This window comes from Monodon monoceros, unplaced genomic scaffold, assembly GCF_005190385.1.
Source record: "Monodon monoceros isolate NGI ecotype Baffin Bay Population unplaced genomic scaffold, NGI_Narwhal_1 Super_Scaffold_18, whole genome shotgun sequence".
Lineage (NCBI taxonomy): Eukaryota > Metazoa > Chordata > Mammalia > Artiodactyla > Monodontidae > Monodon > Monodon monoceros.
Window position 1 is genome coordinate 174,098,031 of NW_021703774.1, and position 24,650 is coordinate 174,122,680.

A 24,650-nucleotide genomic window follows, 5' to 3' on the forward strand; every position below is an offset into this window, starting at 1 on the left:
TGGTCCTCAGCCGGACAGGTGAGGGGTGGACGGTGTGGAGTGGGGGGAGCCGGAGCCGCGCTGTCCCCTTGTGTCGGGAGCTGGGGCAGGCGGGCCGACACCGTTTGGCACAGCCAGAGGCCACCAGCAGAGACCCGGGCACGCTCCCCAGCTCAGGGCGCCCTCCCCGAGGGCGTGCGTGCTCCGTGTGCTCCCAGGCCAAGGCTCCATCAAGGATGTGACTGCAGCCTTCGGTTTCCAGCCTTCACTACTGCCCACGGGCCTTCCCTTCTTCCCGGGGGGGGGGGGCTCTGGGTGTGCCTGTCACCTGTGCCTCTCAGTCCCTCGGGATCCCACCCCCTCTGGATGTGCACGCTGCTCCCGTCCCCGCCTTGTGAGGCCTCCAGGTCCCAGCTTGGGTCCTGCACACCATGGACAACGAACAACAAATCCCTGGCTCGTGCACCCCCAGTGGTCCTGCAGCTTCATTCGACTCCCCCGGAACCCTGTGTTCCTGGGATCATGACACAGGCTGGAGTGATGGCAGAGAACGTAAGAGAAGACAAATGATGGCGTCAGGCGCTGCTGCTTCCGAAGGCTCCGTCCCGACCTCCCCGTCAGACAGCGCAGTAAGCACCCTCCGGGTGAGGCTCTGTCCGTCGGTGGGCTGCCAGCTAGGTTGACGGGGGGTAGGGGGACAGCTTTCCTCAGACTGCTTGGGAACCTATGAGACCCAGTGCCCTCCCACTGTCTCCCCAGGAGCCCAGGGGCCCTCAAGCAAGTGGAGACCAGCTGGTTGCTCAGACCTCCCACCTGTGATGGGCACGGGGGTAACTGGGTCTCCCTCCCCACCCCTGCTCCAAGCACACACACAGCCGTCACACTCCATCTCCCAGAGAAAATGAAAGCATGAATTTTGGCAAAACTATTTCATTGTTTAAAAGAATACATGGTACATTTGACATACAAAAAGGCATTTTAAAAACTCTGTTCTGAATATGTCTCATTGTCAGAGGCATCGTTAAAAGTGTGCAGTATTTCCATAAAAACCAGGGGCGGTTTCTGTCTCTGCAGAAAGGCATGGCATGTTCTTGCCACTGGCGGCGGGCAGGGGTGGAGGTGTTCACGTCCACGGTCTCCCAGCACATGAGGGAACAGACAGGCCCTCTGAGAAAAGAGTCTTCCTGTCTCTCTTCTCTCCCGGCAAAAGTTCGTGCTGTGCTGGCTTTCCCAGCTCGGGACAGCACGCACGGACACGACCCAGATTGCAACATGCCCTGATTTCAGTGCCCACACGCCCACCCCCCGCCCTAATCTAGGTCTCATTCTGGCACTCACTGCTAAGCACGGCGCCAACGTGCTGGAGACGAGGCCCTTCACTCAGCCATGGGCAGCAATGGCTCTTGGACCCAGCAGAGGGCCCATGGTGTCTGTTCTCAGCCCGTTCCCCCACATGAAGGGCCAGGAGGGGCAGAGTGTACAGGCCACATCTTGGAGAAGTGGATGCAACTGGGCCCTTGACTACCAGCTCCTCCAGCGTCCTTTCCTCTTATACTCAAGTCTAGACTTCTGTGGGGGTACAGCTAAAGACCCAAACTGACAAATATATGTAGTTCTGTTTACACTTCCGCTTTCAAAGCTACTCGCCGTTCAAACATACTCCATGCAGCTTTCAGTGAATGAAAACGTGTTTATCCCTTCCCACGCTGGAGGGACAGAAAAGATGCAGAGACTTCCTTTAAAACACCTGAGAGAAAGGTAAGAGCTTTAAACAAAGACCATCCTGGGAATCAAGAATAAAAGCAGCGTACTTCATCTAGATCCCCACCCTTCCCCTTCTGTGGGTCACACACACATACACAGCGCTGGGGACCCGCTTTGCAAACAGATGGGCTCTCCCGAAAGTCGGCTGGAGAGGAAGTTTCATCAAAGGGATCATTCTCCCTGGCTGGCTGTGCTATCAGAAGCACCTCCTCAAATCTCTGGCTACTCCTCTCTGGTGCTGACAACAGCTTCAGTTAAGTCTGCGCCTTGCTTCACAATGAGCCTCGGAATCCTGGGAGTTTCTCACTCCGGCCCCACCTCGAGCTGCTGACGGTGCGAGGCCGGGAGTGTGCGCCCCTAGAAGAGGGTCCCGGGATGTCCTGGAAGACGCATGTCCTCCGGGAACACAGGCTGGCCCGTGTGGCTGGCTTCCTCCGGCGAAGGCTGATCTACACAGGAGGCAGCAGCCTGCTCTAGAGCAGGAAGGGTGGGAAGCGGGATTTTCATCTCATGTGGACACTACCTAGCAAAGGACCACAAAGCACACACTGGCGCCCAACCCGAAACTTCAAGTGACCAACGGAAGATGGACCTCGGACGGCAGACTGACACCTGGGCCGACACTGACCAGTCCACGGGGGCAGAGGGGTGGGTTATTAGAGGATCGAATCCGTGACTGCGACCAAAATGCTCGGGGCCTCCGAGAGCTCTTCGTCCCAGGCTCTGAGCAGCTGCCAAATGTGGATGAGGTTGGAGGAACCACCCTCCTCCTCATGGAAATCGCCCTGAACAAAGTGAGCACCTCGAGTGCCACGTGCTCAGCTGCAGCCCCCAGGTCTGCGGTGCCCAGAGCAGCGCCGTGGGAGGGCTGAGGGCATGGGGCTGCTCTTCCGCTCAGCAGGCACGGCCCCTGGCGGGCCACGTGGACCACACGGGCAGCCTCCCAGGGCCTCCCCGCTCCCCGGAGTCTATGTCTGCGGGGCAGGCAGGCGCTGATCACGTGGGCCTGCCACCACGGCCAGCTCCCCCTCGGGTCACCACTGGCCTTTCCTGTGACCCGCTCATTCTCTGACACGGACACGCTGCCCGGCAACTTCTCTACCAATGGACTGAGGTCCGCAGGGCCCGTCTCCTAAGGGTAAAAACAGAGCTGGTAAAGCTGGTGCAGAAGCGGCTCCTGCGAGGTTGCATGTATTTCTGCGGAGGGAAAAAGAAACCTCGTTTATGAAAACTAACTTGTAGGAAACTGCCCCTTGAGGTTCTGCAGAAGCGTCTCCCTCCCTTTCTCAGTCACACCGTCCCCAGCTCTCTGTACAAATGCGGAGAAGAAAGCCCCCAGACCGGGGAGACCAAGCCCTGTGTTCCGGAACAGCGGTCCTCCAGGGAGTATTGTGAAACAGCGCCCGCTGGCAGACAGCTTGGGTTGTGCTGCTCCGCGGGAGGCCCAGGACTGGGAAGAAAGCACTGTCTGCAGAGGAATGAGAAGCCGGGCAGGTCAACAGGACTGTTCAAACTTGTGGTTAACAGAAAACTTTGCTCCCGGAGCAAAATCAGAATCTAGCTTACAGCAACCCGGAAAGTCCCAAATTCTTTCCCTACAGCTAATGGTGGTAACGCCTGCTCTAGAGATGGGGATTTGACCCGGCTTCCGGGAGGAGGGGCCCTGCTGCCTTTCACAGGCCCACACGGCCTCTGACGGGGGGTCTGCTCCGAGAGCCTGGGTTCTGGGAACCGCGGCTGCACCGAGCTCCCTGGGGAGGTGGTGGCAGCGCATGTCTAGACCCCTGAAGGTTTGGGGTCCACGTCTGGCTTAGAACAACTGGCCTGTTGTCATTAGACAACTCCAGTTTCAGTTTCAAAATCATTGGTAAATCAGGATTCCTCCACCTCCTCACAGGATTGTTGTAAAGATTAAACGAGGCCACACAGTGCAAAGCGTTTACTACTGAGCCTGGAACGTATCACCCTTCTGTAAAGGGCACATCATCATCGCTCCCACAAGCCCCAGGGTTCTGGTCACCTTGTCTGCAACACCTACTCCTCCCCTCCCTCGTGACAGAGGCTGGCGCAGCATCACCTGGGACTGGTCCGAGGCGTGAAGCTGCAGGAACAGAAAGCCTGGGTACCAGTCCCAGTGCGGTCATGAGCATTCCCTGTGTGAGGTGGGCTCATGTGCTCCCTTCCAAACCCTGGGGCCTCGGCTCATACCACAGGGTAAAGTCAGATTAGAGCAGCACTTTTCAAACTATAGATCAACTCAATTTAGCAAATTACAAGCAGCATTTTTAAAAGTAAAAATTAGAGGAGGTATCCTGAATTCTCAGAGTGACAATTCCTTTATGAAACTTTTGCCTGAGACGTAGATTCATGCATGAACGTGATCACTCGCTCATGCCGTAAAGTGTGTTTTCTGCTGTGCGTCATGATCCAAACAGTTTGAAAACCACCATCGCGGGGCAAGGGAGGGAAAGGGGAAAGGGAGCAGGTGGAAGCAGGAATACGACAGTGTCTCCCAGTGGATCTTCCTGGTGTGACTTTAAGACAGCACTTGATTCCGGAAAGGAAACCTGCCCCTGCCCCTAGAGGCGCTCTCCACAGTTGAAAGTACATTTTGAGGCAAGGCGCTCCTCTGAAAATAGGACGTGCCAGGCTCAGGCTCGCAGTGACTCACTATTATTCAGAAATGGTCTTGCAGTAACACTCAGTATGTGGAGGTCCCCTTCTTTCTCGCAGAGGAAGTTCCTAAAGAACGACGGCGGGGGCGGGGGGCGTGGGGAGTGGGGGTGGGGTCGTTGCTCAGAGCTAAGCCGCCCGGGAAGCGCAGGAACCTGCGCGGAGGGGAAACGCCCCCGCGCTCCAGACAGCAGGGATGGTGCGAGGGCGCCCCCACGTGGCCAGAGGCGGCACTCGGGCGACAACCACGTGTCCGCTCCTGCAGGCCGGCCCACCAGGTGCATCAAAGCTAAAGTCCGGGAAGATCCCACATGCCGCGGAGCGGCTGGGCCCGTGAGCCATGGCCGCTGAGCCTGCGCGTCCGGACCCCGTGCTCCACAACGGGAGAGGCCACAACAGTGAGAGGCCCGGGTACCGCAAAAAAAAAAAAAAAAAAAAAAAAAAAAAATGTTGACTCTTCAGAAAGGCAGGAGACTTCCTGACCCCGGCACTGTGCTCTTTTTGGCCAAGGTGAGCTCTCTTGGCCTAAAGAGAGATGTCCTGTCTGGACCGGGTCGTTGGAGACCAGGGGAAGCCAAATATCAACAGGTGCAGGGCCCCCTGCCAGCGCCCACCTCACAGGCACACATCTCAAATCACAGGAAGAATTCTTGAAGAAGTGTAAATTGCCTTGAAGAAAGTGTAAACAATCAAATGTAGAGAAACAGATTTCATGATGCTCCTCCTCACCCAGGAAAGCCCTTGTTGTGACCTTGACACTTTGTATCTGCCTGATCAGATGTATCTGCCTGATACAAAATGTGACTATAAGATGGGGAAACAGTTACACCGAAACACCTGTCTTATCCTTTATTGACATATCTTGGGGACATGGCTATGTGGGAAATTGAAATAAAAATTAAATGTGTCCTGAGAGGGCTTCCCTGGTGCTGCAGTGGTTAAGAATCCACCTGCCAATGCAGGGGACACGGGTTCGAGCCCTGGTCCAGGAAGATCCCACATGCCGCGGAGCAATGAAGCCCGTGTGCCACAACTACTGAGCCTGCGCTCTAGAGCCTGTGAGCCACCACTACTGAGCCCACGTGCTGCAACTACTGAGCCCACGTGCTGCAACTACTGAAGCCCATGCGCCTAGAGCCCCTGCTCCGCAACAAGAGAAGCCGGTGCACCAGTAGTCCCCATTCGCCCCAACTAGAGAAAGCCCGAGCAGCAATGAAGACCCAACGCAGCCAAAAAAAAAAAAAGAAGTGTCCTGAGAAGCTTGATTTTTAAAAAAGAATTTTGGAGACACCCCTGCCTTGGGGGTTTCAGAAAAACAGGTATTACTGACCCATGGCTTCTCAGGAGCGGACTACCCACCTGCTCTTAACGAGAAGCTTGTTGGTGTCCCCCAGATCTTCAGCAACGCGTTAGTGGTGAGGAGAGCGCTGGCAGGAGGGACCGGCAGACAGGAGGCCGATGCCGCCACGAGGTAGTATGAGAAGGGCAGGCGGCAGCCGCCCTCGGCGCTGACCATCAGTCAAGTCCCTGAGACGGTCGTGGGCAGCCAGTGCTGACATGAGCTGGAGGGCCCCACCAGGGAGGCCTGGCTCAGCCTGGTCAGATCAGAGCACCTGGATGGTCGCGATCACCTGATGTCTCATCTCTCCCCCCAAATGAGATGTCACCGTCAGAGAAAGATCTAACTGGATCTTCCCAGTAAAACAAGAGGGGACACCGAGAGTAGAAACACTCCCTGGGAAGTCCCGAGACACAAAGGACCCTCCTAAACGTGGCATCCCTGGAATGGCCTGATCATCTATCTCCAGTGTGTTTCACGCAGAGTTGGCTGGGGACAGGAGTGCAAGCGTGGGGGCAGTGGTCTTCCCTGACAGAGCTGGGGAGCCAGAGCCTCCTGCCGTCAGAGAAATCCATCTACTGAGAAAAGGAGCTGCAAACCAGTCGCACAATTTCTGGATCCATTTTAACACCTTGTCTGTCACCGTGTTACTGTCAAATCTGTCCATAAATGGGGCGTCTGAGGGACAGCAAAGAAACAGAGACGGGGTGGGAAGAGCTCCACGGTCGGGACTGAAAAGAAAGAGACCCGAGATGCAGAGCAGGTGGAGGTGGCCCCGGAGGAGACAGGACAGCAGGCTGAGTCAGAGGCTCAGGAGGAAGGGGATGGAGCAGAGGTGAGGGCTCCCGGCAGCCTGCTGTGTGGGGGGCACAGGGGCACTGGTGCCTGGGCTCCTGCTCTCTACCGTCCACGTTCTGCTTTTCCACCAGAGCTGGTCGAAGGGTCCCGGCCCGCAGGAAACCCCCCATTAACCTCGGCCCACCACATTCCTGCTCACGCAGGGAGCTTTCAGACCGTCCTATTTTGCGCTGGTTGGTGTTCACATGTAACTGCTGCAGGTCTTTCCTTAAGGTGGACATTTCTCTCCTGACTTGGATTTGAAGCTTCTCAAGGGCAGAGATTCCATTTCTTCCTTGTTCCGGTGTGTACCCACCACCACTAGGCAGGGACGGTCACGGGGGCTGGGGAAGGCCTTTGTCCTTCGTCTCCGGGAGCCTGACCACGAGGCATCAGATTCCAGAGAGCAGGGCACGCGGGCTGGGGCAGGACTGAGAGGGCGGAGAGAGGGCAGATGAAGGAAGGCGCGGGGGTGAGCGAAGGGCAGAGGCAACCGTCACCCCAGAAACGCGTCATAGTCCATGTACCACACCAGCTGCCCAGAGTCAGGCAGGACGCCCGAGATGGGCCACTTCCTGGGCTCGCGGCCCACGCGGCTCACCAGCATGGCGATCTCGCGCTTCATCCGGCCCATGACCAGGACCGCCACCTTGTGGGCGCGGTTGATGACGGGCAGGCTGAGGCTCATGCGCCGGTGCGGGCTGGAGGGGCTCGTGGTCAGCACCACCAGCTGCTTGCCGTCCAGGCCGACGGGCGACTGAGGGAAGAGGGAGGCCGTGTGCCCGTCGGTGCCCATGCCCAGCAGCACCAGGTCGAAGCTGCTGTTGGTCACCACGGTGGAGATCTCCTTGGCATAGGCCTGGGCGCCCTGGTCCTCCTCGGCACAGAGCCGCTGGCGCTGGTGCACGGGCATGGGGTGGACGTTGTAGTAGGGGACACGCACGTGCTGCAGCAGGTGAGCCTGCAGGCCCTGGAAGTTGGACTCGGGGTCCCAGAGCGGGACACAGCGCTCGTCCACCAGCCACAGGTGTGTGTGGGCCCAGGGGAAGCCGTAGTGCCCCATGGCCAGCTGCTGGAACAGGGCCACGGGGCTCGAGCCGCCCGAGAGTGCCAGGTGGAACTTGCCAAAGCGCCTCACAGCCTGCACAGCTGCAGCCTCGATGTCGCCGGCCAGCCTGGCGATCAGCTCCTCCGGCCAGGCCGATATCAGCGGGCTGTCTCGGTACTTGGCCCTGAGAACCTGGAAGTCGCTGGGCATCGGAGCGGAATCCGGCCCCAGCACCAGCTGCTCCAGTGGCGGCTGGGAGAAGGACAAGTGGCTGCCACTGAACTCAAAGTCCAACAGGTGTCCATTCTCTGCTCCTCCTGGGTAGAGGCGTGGGACCTCGTGGGCCAGGCTGTCCAGCAAGGGCGTCCAGAAGACCCAGGAAGCCAGCAAGTTCTCCATGGTGATGAAGGAGTCCTTCCGGCGGTGGAAGATACGAGAGATGAGGATGGAGTAGGCGTCCTGCTCCCTCACAGGGCTGTAGGCGTAGTAATCAGACAGAGGGCGGCCAAAGAGGCGAAGCCCAGGCTGGCCCTCCACTTCCTTCCAGCTGGCGGAGGGCAGGGAGGGCCTGAACAGGTTCCTGCTGACCAGCACGGCTGGGCCGCCCAGCTCACCATGGCCAATGTAGAAGATGATCTGCTGAGGAAGGCAGTGGCTCTGGGCCGGGACCCAGCGCTTCTCGCTCTGGGCACAGTACGCCTGGTCCTTGAACAAGATCCGAACGTAGCCCACTCTCTCATCCAAGGCTTTGCCGGACATCAGGATGAAAGGGACACCCTCCCAGCGAAGGTTGTCTATGTGCACAAGGACGCCTGGGGTGACAGGGGACAGTGGAGGTGATGTGCACGGGGATGCCTGGGGCAACGGGACAGTGGAGGTGATGTGCACGAGGACGCCTGGGGTGACAGGGACAGTGGAGGTGATGTGCACGAGGACGCCTGGGGTGACAAGGCAGTGGAGGTGATGTGCACGAGGACGCCTGGGGTGATGGGGGACAGTGGAGGTGATGTGCACGAGGAGGCCTGGGGTGACAGGGACAGTGGAGGTGATGTGTACGAGGACACCTGGGGTGACAGGGGACAGTGGAGGCGATGTGCATGAGAACGCCTGGGGTGACGGGGGGCAGTGAAGGTGATGTGCACGAGGACGCCTGGGGTGACGGGGGGCAGTGGAGGCGATGTGCACGAGGACGCCTGGGGTGACGGGGGGCAGTGGAGGTGATGTGCACGAGGATGCCTGGGGTGACGGGGGGCAGTGGAGGTGACGCTCCAGCATAAGAACCGGGTCCTCTCGGCCCACCCGCCTTCCTCTCCTTTCCTTCCTGCCAGCAAGCCTTCCCCTCTCCGAGCCCTCCTCTGGGCACCCCTGGCCTCGCTAGCCTCACCCCCATCTTTCACCTCTTCTGTTACCATCTCTGCCCAGTCGGTGCTTGAAAAGCAGCCTCTGGGGCCACCTCGGACACCCAGCTCCCTGAGGCACCTCTCAGAGTCATCGTTCCCAAGCAAAGGGGAACTGGACTGAGAGGCTCCAACCCAGAGGCTCTGAGAAGAGTCTCAAGGAGGGTGGGCAAGGCAGCAGCGATCCTGACTGAGGGGGTGTGGGTTCCTAGGGAAACGGACTTCCTTCCTGTTTGCAGAGCACTCAGGACGCGCTGAGGCCGTCACATACAGGGAGAAGGGGAGGGTGGACAGGGCTCTCAGCCACAGGCCAGTGGGGAACTGCCGTGCAGGTGAGGAGACCTGCAGCGGGGACCACGGCGGTAAGAGCCAGACGCCGAGTGCCCTCCAGACTCAAGTTCCCACGTACTATCTCTGCGTGACCTTGGGCAAGTTTTGGCAACTTGACTGAGCCTCACGGTTCCTCACCTCTAGCGGGGCATGATAATCACGCCTGCCTGATGCGTCTGTACACGTGAGGATTAAATGAGATAATGTATATAAAGTCCAGCACGTGGTCAGTGCCGACAAGCACCTGCTGCTCTGGCTGTGGCGGCTGTTACCCCAGAAAGCTCTGAGCCTGTGGAAGTGTCCAGAGGACGGCCCCGCTGGACCTGCCTGACCAGCGTGGTGCCTGCCCGCTGGGGGTGCCCCCGGCTGCAGCAGGCAGGCCTGCAGCCTCTCTGGGGGCTGATGTAAGCTCCACAAGGGCAAAGCCAGGTCTGAGCCCAGACTGGCAAGCCCCGGCAGGATCCGTGGACGTGGACTGAATGGAGACCGCCACTGAGGTGTCCTCCGCCCAGAGGGAGCCAGCAGGTGACCCGCGTCTCTGAGCTGGCGGGAGGTCAGAGAGGCAGGGGTACTTCTTACTCGCCACTGAGCACCCTTGTGAAAACCCCACTTCAAGTTCCTTCCAACCCAACCTGAAGGGCATCCGGGTTGGGAGCAGTGCTTCCGTCTGGGGGATATGGGTGGGGGCAGCCCGCAGCCCGTGCCCAGCCCCGGAGCCCACCTGCAAAGGTCGGCGTCAGGCTGTGGAAGCTGTCTGGCTTCTGCAGCTCTCTGCGCACCTGCCCGCGGTAAGCCTGGTACTGGCCCACGACAGCACTGCCCCTCTGCAGGCCCCGCAGGGCCTGGAAGGCCTGGAGCTTGTGCCCCAGCACCGCCTCCGAGCTGCTGAGGTTGAGGGGCAGCTCCATGGCCACCAGCATGAGGATCTCGGTCAGGTGGTTCTGCAAGACATCGCCGATGACGCCGTACTCCTCGTAGAAGCTGGTGCGACCTGAGCGGGAGGAGGGCGAAGGTCGTAAGCAGCTCCCCGACAAGCGCCAGGAGCTCCGCCTGTGCTTCGGGTCCCCGGTGCGGAGAGTGGGCCACAGGGCAGCACAGCGGGAGGAAGGAGCGCGGGCGTCTTTGAGCCACCTCCCTTCAACGAGAACCGTTCCGCCAGGAGGTGTCAGGCCCCTTGGGCGTCTCCGGGCACCTGCCTGGGGAAGGCTCTGGTCCCTGCAGAGGCCAGGCTGCACGCGCGGATCCTGGGCCCTGGCCAGCAGGTCTGGCCCTGCGCGTTACAGCGAGGGCCTGGGCGGCCTGCTAGCACACGACCCTGACGAGTTACCTGACCTCTGAGTCTGCTCTGCATCCTGCCATCAAATGGGGCTCACTGCCACCCGCTACCAAGCGCACGAGTCGCCGGGCAACAGACAGGTCCTTGCAGGCAGCTTACAATGGGTGGGTGGGAGGGAGGGAAGATGGGAGGGAGAAAAGCCAACAAAGACATTACAGACAGAGCTCGTGACAGAGGGGAACGGGCGGGCCCCTCTGAGACCTGAAGAGGCAGCCCTGCAAGAAGCTGGAGAGAACATTCCGGATGGAGGGGAGCTTCGAGAGGAAAAGCCTTGAGGCAGGAACAAGCTCGGCCGCCAGGCGCCCAGAAGGAGGTGAGCGGGAGAGAGCAGGCAGGAGGGCAGGGCTCGGAGCACCTGGGGACCAGGCTGGACTTGTTTCTAAGCTCAGGGGAAGCCACTGGAGGGTCGGAAGCAGCACACAACAAGCTCTTCCGTACATTCATGGACGCCCGGCCTGCTGCGGGGAGAGTGGCTACAGAAAGAGGAGACCGAGGAGGAGGCTGTGCGGTTGCCCAGCGGGAGACGGTGGGGCCTGGGCTAAAGTGGCATCAAAAGGGCAGCTGGACAGAGCGGACGATCCTTTCTGGGGTCAGAACTGACTGGGCCCGCTGACCGATGCGGGGAAGCACGAGCAAGGGAGGGACCAGAGACAACTCCTAGGACTCGGGCCTCAGCACAGACGGACAGCGGTGGCATCTACTGAGATGAGGAGACTAGGAGAGGGATGGTCTGGTAGAGGGGAAACCAGGAGCTCGTTTTAAGCTTTAGACATACAGGTGGAGACGGCAAGTTGCCCGGTGGACAGTTACTGAAAGGCTAAAAGAGGGTGACACACAGAACACTGATCACAGAGCCCGGCAGTGACAATACCGACGCCTGCTGTGCCTGGAACAGTGCGGAGATGCTAGGCACCCGCCCCCCGGTCACACCCACGAGATCCCGCACGGCGGGTACCATGACTGTCCCCGTCACACCCATGAGATCCTGCACGGAGGGTACGACTGTCCCCGTCACACCCAAGAGATCCCGCACGGAGGGTACCATGACTGTCCCCGTCACACCCATGAGATCCTGCACGGAGGGTACCACGACTGTCCCTGTCACACCCACGAGATCCTACACGGAGGGTACCACGACTGTCCCCGTCACACCCAAGAGATCCTGCCCGGAGGGTACCATGACTGTCCCCATCACACCCACGAGATCCTGCGCGGAGGTTACCATGACTGTCCTGGCTCTACGCGAGAGGAAAGAATCAGAGGCCCAGGGCTAGGACAAGCAGAGTCAGGAGCTGGTTAACCACACACGTTACTCTCCCTCCTCCAGACCTTGGCATGAACTCTGATTATCAGCGTCTCGAATACATACAATGCGGTGGTCTAAAGGCCTAGGGTTCAAATGCACAGCAGCTCAGATGACATGCTCACATTCAGCTGACTTGCCAAGATTTGGGCCAATCACAGCCTTACGTACAGAGAAAGGTGCCATCACAGTAGGAAGAGCAGTCATTTACCCAACGTTCACGGGCGTCACCTGTAAGATGGGACCCGCTCTCCCACCCAGCAACTCCTACTCTCCCTTCGGGTCTCAGCTTCTAGGAGATTTTTACCGACCTCCGGGCCTCCCCTCCTGGGGGTCCTGTCTTTGGCCAGTTCACCTGACTAACTCGGTGCCTGTTTATCTGTCTTCCCTGGAACCCTTGAAGCTCCATCAGAGTAGGACTGCATCTGTCTGCTCCCTGCTGCATCCCGAGCACCAGATGCACTGCTGCAGTCACGCCGCGGGACACTGTATGGCCGAGAAAGTGAACACACACACATCGTCAGGAACCCACCTCAAAGGCACAATGCTGAGAGAAAGAAACCTGATTGCTTTGCTAAAAATTAACTATGAAAATATGACATAAAATGACCAGAATAAACAGAATTTCAATCAATGGAAAATACAAGGGGAAATCAGAAATTCCATAGATGGGTCTTATGGATTAGGAACAGCTGGAAATAAAGTCAGTTATTAGAAGACAGATCTGGAGAGATTATGGTGAATGCAGGTTAAAGGGACAGAAAGACTCAACTCTCACACACACACAGTGTGACGGCTCTTCGAAATGAAACGGCACGTTGTTTAGGGAATCGTACACACATAGAAACAATAAAGAGAAGCAAGGGGAAAGTCCACCTGAAACTTGGAACGCAAAGGACAGGGACTGGGGGAGGGACACAAGGTTGGCAGGTACCCTGGCATTCGTCACACATAGTTCTGCCTATCTTCCCTAGATTGTGTAAGCATTCTTTTTTATCCGGTCAATATTTAATTCAAACGAACAAAAAGAAGTGGCTCCCGGTTCAGACCTGCCCGGCCCACCTGCCCTGACCCGGCTCGCCATCTCTCTCGAGCCAGCTGGACGGGGAGCAGGGACCACCTGCCCTGAGTTCAGCCCCACAGGCTGGGCCTGGTGGCGGTGCCCGCGCTGCGGGGCAGGAAGTGAGGCCCACAGCTGGCTTGTGGGAAGGTGCCCTCGTCCTCAGGGGTGGAGTGTGAAGCTGCAGCTCTGGCCGAGGAGGCAGAACCCCAGACGCACAGGACAACCAGCCCAGCGTGCCCGCCGCTGAGAAGCCATGGCTGAGCTCCCAGCCCCGGCGTGGTCTGGTCTCCAAAGTTCGCACACTATCACTGAGAAGACATCAGGAAAAAGACAGTAATGATAATATTGATAATAACAGATGTATATCAGTCCATTTACCCTGCACAGTAACAACAGATAAAGGGGTCCTACTGCTACCCCCATTTTAAAATGTAAGGAAACTGAGGTTCAGAGAAGTCAGGTAACTGGCCCAAGGTCACACAGCTGGTAGAAGGGGGTAAACATGAGATTTGCACCCAGGCAGCTGGCCCCAGAGCCTGCAGTTCTTCGTGCTGTCACAGCCCCCCTGTAGCCACCCAGCACTCCCATCTGAACAGCCTCCTGTGTGGAGCCGAGCAGCGCGAGCTCCAGCAGCTTTCGGAAGTGGAGCGCGATGGTCAAAGCAGCAAGCCGAGCTGGGCCTTGGAGGGATGGGTCTAGGTAAGAGGTCAGGGACCCCAGCACCTAGCAGGCCAGGAAAGGTGTGAGAAGGACAAGGTAGGGCTGTGTCCCTCAGCTGCAGTCAGGCGGGGGGTACCTCACAGGTATGTGCGCCCACGGTGACCAAATCTTGCAATTTTTAGAGAACATGAAAATCTGGATCATTAAGTATAATCTCACTTGCACAAATAATTCAGATTTTTTAAGCCGCTGTGTGTCTCAAAGAAATATATGTGTGGGCTGACTCTGCCCCTGGACCATGTCCTAGTTGGGGTGAGAAGCATGAGCCGCAGATCAGAGGCCCCGACACGCAGGTCAGACAGTGAGGGTGAGCCTGGTCTGGCAGAAGCGGCCAGGTTGTGATTCGGAATAGCAGATACCGAGAACAGATGGAAAGGGCTTTGGAAACTAGACGGAGGGGTTTGAGGAGCTATTAAAAGTTCTTGACCTCACCAGTTAAACAGAGTTACTGTATGATCCAGCAATTCCACTCCTCGGTGCATACCCAAGAGAAATGAAAACATATGTCCACGTAAAAACTTGTACATGAATGTTCAGAGCAGCGTTATTCACAATAGCCAAGGGCTTCCCTGGTGGCGCAGTGGTTAACAATCCGCCTGCCAATGCAGGGGACACGGGTTGGAGCCCCGGTCCGGGAAGATCCCACATGCCACAGAGCAACTAAGCCCACGCGCCACAACTACTGAGCCTGCGCTCTAGAGCCCATGAGCCACAACTACTGAAGCCTGCATGCCTAGAGCCCGTGCTCTGCAACAAGAGAAGCCACTGCAATGAGAAGCCCGCTCACCGCAACGAAAAAGTAGCCCCCGCTCGCCGCAACTAGAGAAAGCCCGCGCGCAGCAACGAAGACCCAACGCAGCCATAAATAAATAAATAAATAAAAATAAAGTTCCCTTCACAATAGCCAAAAAGTAGAAACAACCCAAATGTCCACCAACTGATAAACGGATAAAATGTGGTACATCCATCCACACGACAATGTTATTCAGCAAGAAAAAGAAATGAAGCACTGACACAGAGAACCTTGAAAACATTACGCTTAGTGGGAGAAGCCAGACACAGAAAGTCACGTATTGTATATTCTATTTACATGAAATGTCCAGAATAGGCAAATCCATAGAGACAGAGAGTAAGTTAACAGTTGCCAGGGGCTGGGGGCAGGGGGAAATCAGAGGTACGGAGCTTCTTTTGCAGGGTGATGAAAATGTTCTAAAATTGATCGTGGTGACGGGTGCACAGCTCTGTGAATACACCGAAACCCACTGAATTGTAAACTTTAAATAAGTGAACTGTATGATATGTGGCTTGTATATCAATAAAACTTTTTTAAAAACGGTGTGAAGAGTAGGGAAGTGGACCCCTGAAGGAGGCGCTGTGGGAAGATTAAGCCATCTCTGATTGGCAAGATGAACAGAGAGGGGACTGGTGGAAACGAAATCAACGGGGCAGCTTTTGCTGCAATCAAAGGAAGTAACAGGGGCCAGAGCAAACAGTGAAACACAGAGACGTTATTCAGTGCGTGAGTGAAGACCGCACGGTCGCGGGCTGGATCCATGAAAGGCAGTGCAAGAGCTGTGATCCGGAGTCTCTGGAACCAGGCTGCTCGGGTTCAAGGACCCACTCTGCCACCTTTCAGCCCTGTGACCCCGGGCGAGTGGCTCTACGTCACATATAAAAGAGGACTGGTCACGGTACCTGCCTTGTAGGGCTGCTGTGAGGATTAATGGGGCTTGGAACAGTGCCTGGCACGCAGGGAACACTAATGAACATTGGCCAACGTTATTACTACAGGGGCTGTGAGAGAAAGGCTACCAGCTGGGCAACTCAGAGAACGGTCACCATTTGAAAATAAAGAAGTTAGAAAAAGCAGACGGTATCTCATGAGAAAAATGCAATGATGGTTTAAGTTCTAAATCTGCTGGGTCTGACGTGGTGATACACACCCAGTGAAAATATCTAAAGGGCAGCTGGAGGTATGATACTAGGGCTTGGGAAGGCAATGAATGCTGGAGATAGACTAAATTTCATCACATCAAAGATGCCAATGATGGTGAAAGCATCATTATTTTGTCACCACTGAGAAATAGGCTGCCAATTCAACGATATCACCCCATCAATGGTAAACCCAGCTTTAGAGAGGTTCAAATATGTAAAAATGTGTGTCTTAGAATCAATGAAATACAGGAGATTAAAGAGTGTGAAGAGGATAATTAAAGCTTTGAGAACAGATGAATTCTTTATGGAGAGAATACAGCAGTCTTAAAAAGCCCTGTTATCTGCTTACTAGTCATTAGTTCAGCAAATCCCTAAATGGCCCCCTTCCTATTTTTATCCTCTCTCACTCCTGGGGAGAACGCATTCATAGGTTTATTACCTGCTGTGTAAAAGAGAGCTTCCTTCATTCCTTAATCTCAAGCTTTGGGATGGGGTGGAGGTGCGCCTGTGTTTAGCACGGCCCATACATTTGTGGACTTTGATCCTTTCCTGCTTAGCTGTACTTCCAGTTAACATGGAGTGATGAGGCCCAGGGCTGGCACTTCATGGCGGAGGGGACAGGCAGGGAGAGGAAAGTAGGGGCTGGTCCTCCTGACGGCACCCAACAATGTGATTTATTCTGGTTACCACCAGTTACTGTGGACTGATTTTTCCTGAAAATGATCCACAATGACTCCTAGCGTCCTTCCTAGGTTGAAAGCTGAGGGGTAAAAACCCATCAATACGTGAACAAGGACAGAATAAAGCATGACCAGGTGGGACGACAGGAACAAAGACCCCTATGAACTTGGCTCCCAAACTGTTGAAACCCAGAGCTCGTCCAAGTTACAGGATCACAAGCACAGGAGACCCGTCACTTTGCCCCTTGGTCGTGCTGTCCTCCGAAACCTCACGGGGTGGCACCCCACGTGAGGCAGAAGCAGCTGTGTCCCACACGCCTGAGAAGAGCTGCTGCAAACCTACCAAACCGGCAGGAACAGGGGAGACAGGGGCGCCTGATGCGGGCAAAGCTGTGGGAATACCACTAGTGATGGACGCTGCTGTTGAGAATTTTCTGGAAAACAGTCCGATAAGATGTAATAACCGCCATGAAGTCGTTTTCACCCTTCTGGCCTAGTCGTTCCACTTCAGAAGTATATACTTTAAGAAGAAATACTTCTTAGAACACTCATAAATGTTCTAGAATTAGATAATGGCTGCGTGACTGTGTGAATATATTAAAAACTACTGAATTGTACGCTTTAAAAAAGAGTAAATTTTACGGTGTGTCAATCGTATCTTAATTTTTTTTAAGCGTGCAAAGTACTATTTAAAATAGCAAAAAGTGGAAACTGAGATGCCTAGTAATAGAATAATTCATATTCTGTGATATAAACAGAATTGAACAGAAACACAGAGCTACTGAAAGGTATATATTGCACAAATTGTCAATACATGGAAATTTAAATACATATGTAAGTGAGAGAGAGAGATAATATTATGTGAAAAATGGACATAAGAGGGCTTCCCTGGTGGCGCAGTGGTTGAGAGTCCGCCTGCCGATGCAGGGGACACGGGTTCGTGCCCCGGTCCGGGAAGATCCCACGTGCCGCGGAGCGGCTGGGCCCGTGAGCCACGGCCGCTGAGCCTGCGCGTCCGGAGCCTGTGCTCCGCAACGGGAGAGGCCACGGCAGTGAGAGGTCCGCGTACTGCAAAAAAAAAAAAAAAAAAGAAAAAAAAATGGGCATAAGAGAGAATTGCAGATCCATTACGGGTCTTTATATAACCCAGCACAAGTCACCTACAAGCCACGTGGAGCCCAGAGAGACGGAGAACACTGCTGCTTCCCCTCCCTGCCAACCTGGGAGGAGAAGAGCATGTCCTTTTGTAGAGGGTTTCCATGCACATTATCTGCTTTAATCCTTAAAACAATCCCGAGAGAGGTAACAGGGGTTACCGTCATTACGCAGAGACTGTGCTCAAGATGCAGCCTTCAGATCTGGGACCAGGAACCCCCTCCTCGTTGCCTCCACACTGTGGGAGATCCGGATTTTCCCAGCAAAACAAAAAACAACTAAAAGCCAGCTGCCATCTCTACCAGTAGCTTCTGGGACGGCTAAAAATAAAAAGGTGGAGGGCCAAGGAGAGTGAGGGTCCACGGGCTGGAGGCCTGCCAGCTGCCCTGGGCTCACCTTGCAGACAGCCCTACAGACGGCTGGTAGGGGAGCTGAGTGACCTCTCAGCCCCTCCTCACACACCAGGCTGGGAGGCAAGACAGCTGGTGCGTACCTGGGAGGATGCTGGCTGCCTTGGTCCCTCAGTGAGGGGTACGGAATGATCATTCCAACCCTCAGAGGTCAACGTGCATCATGCCAATGTCAGAACAGGGACCCTCCCAAAGCAGTGACAGCTACACTGTCCTCAAGAAGTCTCCCTCCTTTCCCCTGCAAAAAAAAAGAGCCTTCCAGCCAGAGGGGAATCTAGGGCAGCAGAGAGACAGCCCGAGCACACCCTGGCAGGAAGGCCAACTGCCGACGGCCTGGAGAGAGGGGCTGCAGGCGCAGTGGTTAGGAGCTTGGGTTCTGAGGGGCCACTGACCTGGGACCACATCCCAGCACCCCCGGAAGAAAGGGCAGCCTGGCCTGCACAGCTGCACCTCAGTCCATGAGCGACCAGCCCCCCTTTCAGCAGAGCCCTTCCCAGTGGCCGCGATGAGGGCCGGCAGGGGTCACCTCCACACACAGGCTAGTGGCCCAGACAAGGTCACGCTTTGGACGGCCCGGAGTGCTGCTTCAGGAGACCCCGGCAGGTACCCAGGGTTTCTGTGACGCTCAGGGGCTCACTGGATGGGGACTCCCCAGAGGGGTACCCCAGATGAGGCTGAGAGCAAGCTGGGCGCTGGGGCTGCAGAAGGACCACTTCTCCTCCCGCCTCCCCTTTGCTTTCTCCCCCTCCTGCCTATGCAGCAGCCTTGACTGCAGCAAACTCCTCTGGGCCAGAGGCTACGGCCGCGGAGTGGAGGAGCCGGGGGCCTGGATGGTGGGGCTAGGGGCCGGGGAGACATCCAAACCACCGTGCAGCTCAGAAGCCCCCGTGCCAGCGTCCGCAGCCCCTCCGTTTCCAGCACTCAGGCCGCAGTCTAGGCTGCCACCAGGAGCTGGGCCATCCCAGGCCTCCTGGCACAGGAGTCAGCGAGGGGGGCGGGGGAGGGGGAGTGCCGCCACACTCTGTCCTCCTGCTTAACGGCCAGACCACGCGGCTCGGAATCCTGCCTGGACGCTTGCTGGCCATGCTCAGTCCTGCTGCGGCAGCTCGCCTGCTGAGCTCATCAAACGACATCAAGACACTGTGACCTCTGGCGGGGAGGGCAGTCTTTCCTCCTGCAGCCTCCCACCCCCAACCCCACGAGGAGGCACAGCCGAGGCCCTGATGTGCTGGGACGGGGCCTACTGGCCATGGTGGGGCGGCTACAGGGTCCCCAGCTCCTGCAGGACCTCCCTGGGGGATGGGCCCCAAAACAGGACGCAGAGGGGAGAGCAAGGATCTGTGCTGGGGCCACAGGGCTGTACCAGGCCGCCTCCTTGGGATGCAGAGAAGCCTGTCATTCCGGGTCCCCGAGCCCCAGGGGAAAGAGAGACAGGCAGACAGAAGGTGGGGGGCAGGGAGGGAAAGAGACAGACACAGGCACAGAGGAGAAGAGACCCTCTGTTCTCACTGTTACCGAGGACCCAGGTCCACAGCCCCACCCTGCGGGGATGAGCACAGAGGCAGGAAGTCATCCCACCATACACTACCAATGCCTGTGTATCCAACCAGCAGATAAATGGGCCAACCAGGGAGACCCAGCACCCAGGACAGCTGCAGTCCTGCTGGCCACCTCTGACAAGGACAGTGGGCTGAACTATCCCCCTCTGGCTGCAAGCCCCTCAGGGCTGGTGGGTCCCGGCCGCCTGCCCTGCTCTGTCTCTCTCTGCCTCTGGGCCAAGTGGAGCAGCACGTGCTCTGGGGTTAGCAGCCGTGAGATCCACTGTCGGAGCCCACACCCCGAAGGCGACAGGGCCTGAGCTTTGGTCACACACAGCAGCCCTGAAGGCAGAGGCGCGGCGCCACCCTCCTTCCTGGACCTCAGCTGTTACATTGCCGTTCAAACCCGAGACTCTCCCTGCCGTAGGCCTGCCGTGGCAAACAGACCTGCCCAGGCCTCTCCCTGCCTTTCTGTTTTGCCTTCTGTTTTCCTTTCTCCAACATCCAAAGGTACCTTTGCAAGGATAAGCAGGCCTGCAGTTTGCCTAGCCCCTGGCTCCACAGGGATCCTGCAAATGACATCAGATAGCAAGAAGGATGGGGTGGCAGGGTTGGAAGAAATAAGAGGCAACAACGCCAACTGGTAACTCCAGACATCACGGCTCTTCCCCAACCCCGGGTGGGCCCGGGAAGGAGTTGCCAGAAATGGGCTAGGAGAGAAGACCCCGTGTCAAGCCCAGGCAGAGAGGTGCTGGCCCCTGCCCCTGGCCCACAGCTGGGGTGACAGAGGCCTCCTCCCATCCCGCCCCACACTCTCAGTGCCACATCTGTAGCTCATCTCTCTGCAGATGAAGCCAGGGCACAGCACAGCCCTCAGTCCTGCCAGGACACCCAACACACACAGGCACAAGGAGGAAACCCACGGCCTGAGCCCTTGCCGAGGACAGGAGGGGAAACGTGGGAGGCTTGGGAAGGATCCCCGAGACCCACGAAGGCTCACTGCAGTGGGGAGAGCACCTCTTTTCTCATATGGGTTCCAGATGGAGAAACCCAGCTCCCCTAAAGGACAGCAAAGCCCTTCGAGGGCTGCCTCCTGCCTGACACCCCAGCCCACCACCCCGGCCCCAAAGCACCATGTGCATCATTCACTGTGGAGCTTGTCCTGATGTATTACCTCCCCCAGTGAATCCCTGAGGTATCAGGGGACTGTGGCTGGGTTTCACACCTCTCTATCACTGCAGCCCCCGGAGAGCTTCTATAGCACTAAACACACGTTCAAAGACAAAGGGGAGAAAGCTGAAGAGAGTCACCAAGGGAAAGAGAAAGAGACAGACCTCCTGGTCCCCCATCCAGGCCCGAGGGGCCCTCCCCTCCGCCCAGGCACACACTGTGGGGTGGGGACGGTGGCCTCCGGCACTGCCGCCCAGGCTGTGGAACACAGTGGTGGGGACGAGCTGACTGCAGTGGTGCAGAGCCTGGTGCCGGGGCCAGACTGCCTGGACCAGGACCCGGCTCCACCACTTCCGGCCGTGACCTTGGGCTCGTCACCAAACCTCGTCTGTAGGTGGAAGCTAATAACAGTGCCCATCTCATACGGCTACTGGGGGCAACAGCAGACAGTAAGAATTAGCTTTAATGATTTGGGGTTAGAACCGATGCTTTGAACACACACAGTCAATGCTCACAAGACGTGATGGAATCACGGAACGCGGGAGCTCAAAGGGGCCTCAGCTGCTGTTGTTGGCACAACCCGCTGGCCTCACAGACGAGGGACAGGAATGGGCGTGCTGAGGTCACTCGGATGCAGAGACAGGCCTGACACTCAGGTGTCCCTGCTCCCAGGTCAACACCGCTCATTCCTGCGGTGTTTGGTCAGCACTTCCCAGGTGTGTGCCAGGTGCCAGCGAGGAGCTGGGAAAGACAGATGGGGCGGGGGTGAGACGAGGCCAAGAGCACAGAGGGGCAGGGAAGGGAGGCGCGTGCGCTGTGAGTGTGCGGCAGAAGCGGCCCTTGTCGCGACGGTCAGCAGAGGGCTCCCCAGCCGAGTGCCCAGTGAGCTGAGAGCGAATGCAAGGAGGGACAGGAGGCGAGCAGGGGGGAGGAGAAGGCAGAGGGGGCCACTGGTACAAGCACTGCATACGAGCCCGGGAGCCCTCGTGCGAGCTGCCGGTCTCCACCACGCTCACAGGAAAGCCAGCTTACCTCCCAGGGTTCACGGCCGGCCCGTGTTTCAGCACCTGGGCCAAGGCTGCTTAACGGGACTGCACGCTCCCTAAGGGCAGCGATGACCACGTGGGCTTTGCCTGCAGGCACCCCGGGGTATAGCATGACCCAGAGCTGGGCACACGGCAGGCCCTGGAGGGAGACCACACACCGGCAAAAGCTCCCCTCTGAGCACTGGCCAAGGCGCGGGGGCCTGGCAGACCCTCCAGTCCTGCGGGCCAACGCCTCACAGCAGACGTGGGGCGGCGACCACTCACGCACCTTCTGCGTCCACGGTCTCCTTCATGATGATCTCCACCCGCTCCACGTGGTGCCGGTTCCAGAGGCCGTCCAGGGCCTTGCGGTTCTGGTCTCGGAAAGGCAGGATCTGGGCCACCACCTGCCAGGGAAGGAGACTGTGGTGCTGTGGCTCCTCTCAGGACGAAGAGGGAATCCTGACCCAAGGAAGGGCCCCCAGCCTCTCTGCCCCCTGCTCAGAAGAGACGCTCTCGGGAGCAGCGGTCCCTGGACGCCAGGGCTTCACAGCCCAGTAAGGACTCCAGAAGCCTCTCCGTCACCTATACAGGGTTACCAGCTTTTTAGTTTGCAAAGAAAGAAAATATTTAAGGATTCTCTATCTTCTATTATCATCAATTTTTAATAAAAGAGATATTTTAACACTAAAAATGGAGCAAGAAAAGTTTCAAATTGAATACCATCCAGTTTTTGGGTTTGTTTTTCTAATTTTTCCCATAAACAAGTGAAAAAACCTACCAGGATGGGCAAGTGGCCTGAGGACCTGTCTTTGGACTACTGCAACTCCAAATAGGGCTGGACGGAAGGCGATGCCTCTGCCCCAGATGACTACGGGGTGCCCCCCCTCCCGTGGCCCTGGGCCCACGTCCTGGTCGGCACCAGAGAACATAGGTGCTCGTGTATTCTCTGCTGTGGTTTCCGGGAAGAGGCGTCCCGAAGGGGCCCTGAAGGTATGTTCAGAGAGAACTGGCCAGCTGACTAGCATCACCCAGGAGGCCAGCCCCTCGCTCCACCACAGGGCCTGGATGAGAAGCATGGACTTAGGGTCCCTATTACATTTTAAGATCTCGTTACCAGCCTTCTGGTTCAAAACAGAACTCAGGAAGAAAAAGGTACTGAGAAAGAGCCGATGGGTGCGGAGTAAGGTGGCACATCTAATTCCCGCAGCACGCCCAGCTGGAAGCCAGGTCCACGCCCCAGAGTCTCAGGGCCCCCTCTGCAGAGAATGCAGGGCAACGCGGAGACGTCAGAGCCCGAACCCTGGCTGGGAAACAAAGAGGACAGGATACACTAAAGAACAGGTGGCTGGACACGTGGACATGGGCCAAGCAGTCCTGCCCTTGCCACTCACCGCCTTTCCTCCGGCCTCTTACCTCCTGCCCATAGTCAAGATGACCATGGGAGCCCCGATTTCACGACGCCTTCAGGACCATTTCCGCCATCGGTGTGGCCCTGTGGACAGGGTCTACCTGCACCAGCTCCCTCCACCCCAGCAGGCTCCTAGCTGCAGGCTCACCTGCTTGCCCAGGTAATGGTCCACCCGGTACATCTCCTCCTCTTGGAAAAAGCTCCCAAGTTCTGTGGCCAGCTGCTGGGCTGAGCGGTGGTCACGGCCAAAGGGTTTCTCGAGGACAACGCGCAGCCAGGCACCTGGGCCTGGACGGCAGCTGCTGTTGATGCTGCGGGCAATCTCTGCATAGGCGAAGGGTGGCACCGAGAAGTAGAAAATCCTGCCGGCCTCCCGGAGGCCTTCGTGCTGGACCCGGGCCTCAATGTCCTTGCTCAGGGCCAGATAGTCCTCAGGTGTCTTCAGGCGGTGGTACTCGCTCAGCTGTTGGAACTGAGCCTTGAGTTCAGCACAGCGACTGGGAGCTGTGTCCCTGGGGCAGGAGAGGGACTCCAGGACCTTGGCTATGACCTCCTGGCCCTGCTTGGTGCTCGTCAGAGCAGTCCCGTGGAAGCGAAAACTGTGGCCCTTCCCCGCCTCCTCCAGGTACAGCTGGAACAGCCCCTGCCATAGGTATTTTCTGGCCAGGTCCCCGGTGGCTCCCAGCAGGATTACGGAGACGTGTCCCTGGAGCTCCTGGGCCTGCAGGCAGCCCAGCAGGGCCATGCACACGGCCACCGTGAGCATATTCCAAGCGCCTGCGTGCCTGGGGCACATGGGGAAGACAGACAAGGAACAAGGAAGGATCAGACACGGCTCAGGCAGCTGCGATGCAGGAGGGAAACACACTTCTAGGTTATCAAACGCTTCCTGCCCGGCAAGAAGCAGCCACCTTGTTCTCGGGAAAATGTTACAGTCCCGCAGCTTCCCTCTCCCTCCTCAGCAGCTTGGCTCCTCTGCCTCAGTGGGTCAGGAGCCTGCCCCGTACGCAAGGACGACGCCACTTGCTAGAGGTGGGCCATTCTGCTGCAGGAGAATGGTGGCACCAGCCCCCAGGGAGGTCCCAGTGCAGCCGTGCCAGTCTCGTCCACAAAGCACGGGTGGCCGGGACCATCGGAGCAGCAGGCCTTGGTCTTGGATGATGGCTGGAACTTTGGGAGGAGACATCACTGCCCCCTCACTTCTTCCTCTGCTCTTCCCTTGTCAACTGGGCTCCAAGCACAAAATGATCACTAATCACTGCTACAGCACAGTGATCAAAAACACGGACTCTGGAACCAACTGGCTGAGTTTGAATCCCAGCTCAACCCTTACTCTGAACAATTATTTAACCTCTCTGGGACTTCCCTGGAGGTCCAGTGGGTAAGACTCCATGCTCCCAATGCAGGGGGCCTGGGTTTGATCCCCGGTCAGGGAACTAGATCCCGCACGCATGCCACAACTGAAAGATCCCGTGTGCCGCAACTAAGACCCAGTGCAGCCAAAATAAAATAAATAAACAAACAAACATTTTCAAAA

General features: G+C 57.2%; 1 protein-coding gene across 6 annotated transcripts in view; it reads right to left on the reverse strand.

Annotated features, from left to right (window-relative positions):
• Window positions 1–901: 901 nt before the first annotated feature.
• Window positions 902–24,650, reverse strand: part of H6PD (hexose-6-phosphate dehydrogenase/glucose 1-dehydrogenase) — a 39,408-nt gene continuing 15,659 nt past the window's right edge. For 3 of the 6 annotated variants that reach the window (XM_029227991.1, XM_029227990.1, XM_029227989.1), the window contains 4 exons: window positions 23,262–23,898; window positions 21,992–22,109; window positions 10,089–10,358; window positions 4,870–8,452 (listed from right to left, as the gene is read on the reverse strand). In XM_029227991.1, coding sequence (XP_029083824.1) covers window positions 7,089–8,452; window positions 10,089–10,358; window positions 21,992–22,109; window positions 23,262–23,898 — 2,389 coding nt within the window. In that variant the 3' untranslated portion in view covers window positions 4,870–7,088. Of the gene's footprint in view, window positions 2,941–4,869; window positions 8,453–10,088; window positions 10,359–21,991; window positions 22,110–23,261; window positions 23,899–24,650 lie in introns of those variants that run through there. The other 3 variants (XR_003794380.1, XR_003794378.1, XR_003794379.1) reach the window with 3 other exon arrangements.